The following is a 6,491-nucleotide window of genomic DNA, read 5'->3' on the forward strand; positions in this document are numbered from 1 at the left end:
CTTAATACTAACTTCTTGTGTTAACGCGTTTGTTACAGTTACATCAACAGCCACTCTGGTCCCTCTGTTAATAGTCACCAGTGAAGCATGAACATGTACACCTTCAGGCCACAAATGCTCCACATTTGGATCAAATATTACATCTGAACGATTATCGACTCTGGCTCTTGTGAAACATTTCATTACAACAGTCTCTCCGGCTGGCACTTTGTAGCTTTTTCTACCTGTAGTTACAAAGCCCAGTTCTGTGTTGCTTTCTGATTAATTAAGTTAACCAGTCAATGTTCTCTTATCAACAGTGGGTAAACCTGACTGAATCAAATTAACCTTAAAGTCAAGTCCAGTTTCACGACTGTTGTCCAGATAGTCTTGTTGTCTTGATATGCCGGGTATCTGACTTACAGCGGTAGTGAACCTCCGCACTATGCCGGGTATCTGACTCACAGCCGCAGTAAACCTCCGCACTATGCCGGGTATCTGACCTACAGCCGCAGTAAACCTCCGCACTATGCCGGGTATCTGACTTACAGCCGCTGTAAACCTCCGATCTATGCAGGTTATCTGACTTACAACCGTAGTAAGCCTCCGTACTATGCCGGGTATCTGACTTACAGCCGCAGTAAAACCCCCGCACTATGCTGGGTATCTGACCTACAGCCGCTGTAAACCTCCGATCTATGCAGGTTATCTGACTTACAACCGTAGTAAGCCTCCGTACTATGCCGGGCATCTGACTTACAGCCGCTGTAAACCTCCGAACTATGCCCGTCATCTGACTTACAGCCGCAGTAAACCTCCGCAATATGCCGGGTATCTGACCTACAGCCGCAGTAAACCTCCGCACTATGCCGGGTATCTGAATTACAGCCGCTGTAAACCTCCGATCTATGCAGGTTATCTGACTTACAACCGTAGTAAGCCTCCGTACTATGCCGGGCATCTGACTTACAGCCGCTGTAAACCTCCGAACTATGCCCGTCATCTGACTTACAGCCGCAGTAAACCTCCGCAATATGCCGGGTATCTGACCTACAGCCGCAGTAAACCTCCGCACTATGCCGGGTATCTGAATTACAGCCGCTGTAAACCTCCGATCTATGCAGGTTATCTGACTTACAACCGTAGTAAGCCTCCGTACTATGCCGGGCATCTGACTTACAGCCGCTGTAAACCTCCAAACTATGCCCGTCATCTGACTTACAGCCGCAGTAAACCTCCGCACTATGCCGGGTATCTGACTTACAGCCGCTGTAAACCTCCGCACTATGCCGGGTATCTGACTTACAGCTGCAGCTGACCTATAGCAAGAATGAGTGATTGATTGAATGAATGAATGTTTGGACTTTAACGCCGTACTTAACAATTTTTCTGAAGACACCAGACATGACACCCCGCCCATTCACATTATACTGACACCGGTCCAATCAGTCCTGTTCTTGCTCTAACCTCTCACTGCTGTGCGCCAAGCGAGATAGTAAGAAGTACCATTTTTAGTTTTTGGTATGACCCCACCCGAGTTTGATCCCGGGTCTCCCGACTTCGAGGCGGACGCTCTAGCCATTAGGCCACCTAAGCAGTTATCTTTATAGCCAAAGATAGAGAGACAAACCTCAATGACCACAGGGACATTCGCTCATAGTGTCATAGTTACACTATTTCAAACGTTTTACTAAAAAGTATTACTATTTCTGCAGTCCACGATGATACGGTAGAAGATGTAGTAAATAATGACGGTGAACATTATTTCCATTATGTTTTGAAAGCTTCAGAGGGATTTTCAAGCACTTTTATAATCTCTTGAGTGCCCAAATGTTTGATGGATTTAGCTATATCCAAGGCACTTCTTCTGTGTACATTTCTCACACTGACGTCACACCCTCCTTTCAAAAGAGCCCGAATGACGCCTGCGTGATCAATCTGGTCTTCATCTCTGTACAAGGCTGGAAGCCTGAGAAAGGCCGAGTACAATCTACCTTTAGACGCTGCTATGTGAATGGGTCGACCGCCTTCACCGTCAGTTACATCGGGATCCATTCCTAAGACAAGCAGACGACGCACCATTTTCACATTGCCGTTTCCCGCCATATAGTGAAGCGGTGTGATACCATCGCTTTGGTAGACATCAGGATTGGCCCCGACCGATAGCAGTATGTCAAAGGTTGTGTTGTCGCCGACAAAGGCAGCTTCCAGCAGTGGAGTTCTCTGTACCTTGTTTCTGAGCTCGACATCAACACCCGTGTTTATAAGTAACCGGGCCACTGTGGAGTGAGAATTCCGGACGGCTAGGTGCAGTGCGGAATCCCCGGATGCGTCCAGATGCCACGGTTTAGCTCCCAGCGACAGCAATAGTTCCACTACCTCATAATGGCCTAGTTCTGCCGCCAGAGTCAGCGGTACCTTATCCCAAAGAGGTGCCTCCACATCCGTTCCGGATTCAATCAGTTCTTTAATACGCCCGAGCTTTTCTTCTCCCACTGCGATATATAACTCGTTGACGTGCATAGGATGAAATCGCATGCTATCATGTTCCAAGTCTAGATAGAGTTTCAGACGTTTGGCTATCGGCATTCTCTGAATCTTGTTCAGAGCCCCTCCCTTGATATGTCGTCTTATTTCATACCTGCAAAATGACTGAAGTGTGAACTGTCTCTCAAGTAACAGTTTATCAAGAATAGGTTCGTCTATAACGTCGACGGGCTTCTCCTCTGTTGCACTTATTTCACTTAAATTCTGAAGACGATACGGGCTTATGGAGGACAATACCAAACGTATCATCTCATGTCTTTCTTTCCTTGAACCAAGAGGTTTCTTTTCTATTTCGCGAACCATGCTTAATGCGTCTCGTTTCTTGGTGTCTAAGGTATTGAGGTAAAAATTAACGTCCGCTCCGTACAGCATCAGTACCTTGGCTAAATAGTGGCGCTGCTGATTTCTTTGAAAAGCCCAATGAAGAGGACTAAAGTCGAACTTGTCAACCAAGTTGACATCACATCCGGCTTCCAAAAGAAGACATACAGCACACACGTTGTTGTCTAACACTGCCAAATGCAAGGCTGAGCGACCCCTAAAATCCCGAGCGTTGAGGTCACACCCTTTTATTACCAGAACGTCAATCAAGGCAGCCATTTTAGAAACACTTTTGTCCAGCATCGATGTGTACACGTTGTAATTTACTCCACAAATTGCGGCCATCAGAGGGGTGTGGCCCGGGTGGTTATGGCTGTCGTTGGTTGCCATATTCACGTCGCCACCATGCCGTATTAAGGCAAGGGCCATGCCGTGACGATTGTTCTTACAGGCTCGGTAAAGTGGGCTTTCTCCGCCGTTTGACGTTTTGTTGACGCTAGCACCGTGTGCGATCAGAAGGTCAGCCATTTCCGGGTGGTCGTACCACGCTGCAGCCCCAAGCGGAGTTATTCCTAATATATCTGCCTGATCAACGTTACCTCCCAACGAAAGCAGACGTTTTGCCAGATTCACTTGACCGTTCTTAGCGGCCGCATACAAAGGTGTCCGGTCAAACTGATTGGCAGAGTTGGGGTTAAAATACGGAGCTTCGACAATAACGTCCAGTATGACTTCATCGCCGACATTTATGGCTTTTGTACAAGCTGTTTGCCGATTGATGCAATAATTCAAGTCAACACCTTGGCGAACAAGCCTTGTCACGCTACTGAGGTCATTTGTGGTGATGGCTTCGTGAAGTTCTTGTATATCTTCGGCTGCCATCTTTACCTTAAAAAAAAGACAACAACAGAATTTTAATATTATTTGTAGTCCTAAGATACAAGCGTGTGATATTTTAAAAACTTCATTTTACGTAGATCAGTGGATGTTTTTGTACTCACACTTCAAACCCACAACTGTCTTAAAGAAGGGATGTATATTGTCCTAAGAAAATTTGGCCCATGTAATGTGCTTTTTTTTACTGTTTGTAATTATACATCAATGTTTCTGTATAGATGTACGCGTAACGCGTACATCTTTAAACATCTTTAAGCGTAAAGACAGTTCATGAGGAGCGCGAACATTCATGACCCCATAGGACAATTCCCTCTATGGATAATTCCCTCTATGGATATTTACATCTATGGACAATTCCCGCTCTGGATATTTACATTCATGGACAATTCCCTGTATGGACAATTCCCTCTTTGGATATTTACCTCATAGAACAATTCCCTCTATGGATATTTACCTCATAGGACAATTCCCTCTATGGATATTTACCTCATAGAACAATTCCCTCTATGGATATTTACCTCATAGGACAATTCCCTCTATGGACATTTACCCCATAGGACAATTCCCTCTATGGACAATTCCCTCTAGGGATATTTACATCTATTGACAATTCCCCCCATGGATAATTTCCTCTATGGATATTTACATCTATGGACAACTCCCGCTCTGGATATTTACATTCATGGACAATTCCCTGTATGGACAATTCCCTCTTTGGATATTTACCTCATAGAACAATTCCCTCTATGGATATTTACCTCATAGGACAATTCCCTCTATGGATATTTACCTCATAGAACAATTCCCTCTATGGATATTTACCTCATAGGACAATTCCCTCTATGGACATTTACCCCATAGGACAATTCCCTCTATGGACAATTCCCTCTAGGGATATTTACATCTATTGACAATTCCCTCCATGGACATTTACCCCATAGGACAATTCCCTCTATGGATATTTACATCTATGGACAATTACCTCTATGGACATTTACATCTATGGACATTTACCTCTTAGAGCAAATCCCTCTATGAACATTTGTATCTATCGACATTTACCCCATAGGACAATTTCGTCTATGGACATTTTCTCCACAGAACAATTCTCTCTATGGACATTTACATCAATGAACATTTACCTCATAGGGCAAATCCCTCTACGGACATTTACATCTATGGACATTTACCCCATAGGACAATTTCGTCTATGGACATTTTCTCCACACAACAACTCCCCACTTTGGACATTTACATTTATGGACAATTCCCTCTATGCACATTTATCCCACAGGACAATTCCCTCTATGGACATTTACACCTAAGGACTGTTCCCTCTATCGACATTTTCCCCACAGGGCAATTTCCTCTATGGACATTTACCCCGTAGGACAATTCCCTCTGTGGACAATTCCCTCTACAGACATTCCCTCTACAGGTCAATTTCCTAATGTATATACGTCTAACTAGGAAGTGAACTCATTTTTTCTTCTTATTTGATATCGTTTATTGCAGTTTATCACATATTTGCACAACTTTAAAATCATGACAGTTTGGCCAAACAGCTTTATATGGGTGTAACAGGTATGCTACCATCTAATGCAGTAGCCTGGTAGGCATGGATTGTTAAGCAAGTCCTCCCCTTGTAATCTCGTTAAGCATCATGTGGAGTGACAGATCCAAGTCTGACTCCAGAAACTACAGCCAGGTACAATAGAACTTTTACAAAACAATGGCGCACATCTCCACAACCCCCTAGATTTATACATGTAAAGCAGATTCATAGTTTCATGAATTAATAAAGCAAAATGTGCTGCAAAACCCAATTATGCAAAATTACAAATACAAACTTAAATCTACTATATGTAATATAACAACAACAAATCGGCTCCATATACACTGTATATTTGACCAAATACTAGTACCTTGGCTACATATATATCAGGGGGAAATGTCCAAAGGGAAAATGTTCACTAGAGAAATTGTCCATGCGGGAAAATGCTCAGACGGCCAAGTTTTAGACAGAAAAATATATCATTATGACAAATTAACCGGCGACAAAGTGTGTGACTATTCCATTTGGTTAAACACATATTAGAAATATATGTATGTATATATGCTTGGGGTTTTACGTCGTTCTTCGCAATTTTTCAGTCAATTGACGTTAAGGAGTCATTAAGTTTGTGTACATGTACTGTGTATATTTGTGGCAGGGCGAGTTCATGCTTCCAAAGTGCTGCCGCCACTGAAGTATCATGCCGAAGCCACCGGACATGACACCCAACCCAGTCACAATATACTGACACCAGGTCAACCAGTCCTGTTTCCTTGTTCTAACCCCTCAATGCTGGCAAATGACGAATTTCAGGAACATTTATAACTGTTAAAAAGCAGTTAACATCAAGGGCGTTATCGAACACCCGTGACTTGCACCATGCTATACCAACATGTAGTAACAATAGGCTTCACAGCGAGAATGTACCAGCCGGGAAGAACAAAATACACGCTGTGGTCCTACATAAAAAAATAATATCATTTGCAAATATGTTACCTGCAGCTGTTGGCACAATATCATACACTGGCATAATCACCACCATTTGAACACATGCAGATTGCCATTCAATAAATACAACTGTAGGCCTAATGAAACCAATCCTTCAGGTAGTCTCTGCTAACATGATAAAATACTAGTTTACGTTATGCTGAGGAGAAAATTCATTCTCAAGCCTGTATGTATATGCTTGGGA

General features: G+C 43.4%; 1 protein-coding gene across 1 annotated transcript; it reads right to left on the reverse strand.

The window, feature by feature from the left end:
• Positions 1-1,735: 1,735 nt before the first annotated feature.
• Positions 1,736-3,729, reverse strand: LOC135467568 (poly [ADP-ribose] polymerase tankyrase-like). The gene has a single exon (XM_064745341.1). The coding sequence runs from the start codon at positions 3,727-3,729 to the stop codon at positions 1,750-1,752; it is 1,980 nt and encodes a 659-aa protein (XP_064601411.1). The 3' UTR covers positions 1,736-1,749.
• Between the last annotated feature and the right edge of the window lie 2,762 nt (positions 3,730-6,491).

The sequence above is a fragment of the Liolophura sinensis genome, chromosome 6 (assembly GCF_032854445.1).
Source record: "Liolophura sinensis isolate JHLJ2023 chromosome 6, CUHK_Ljap_v2, whole genome shotgun sequence".
NCBI lineage: Eukaryota > Metazoa > Mollusca > Polyplacophora > Chitonida > Chitonidae > Liolophura > Liolophura sinensis.

Excerpts from the sequence above, each read along its gene's own strand:
- LOC135467568 (XM_064745341.1), bottom strand. The coding sequence starts at position 3,729 with ATGGCAGCCGAAGATATACAAGAACTTCACGAAGCCATCACCACAAAT.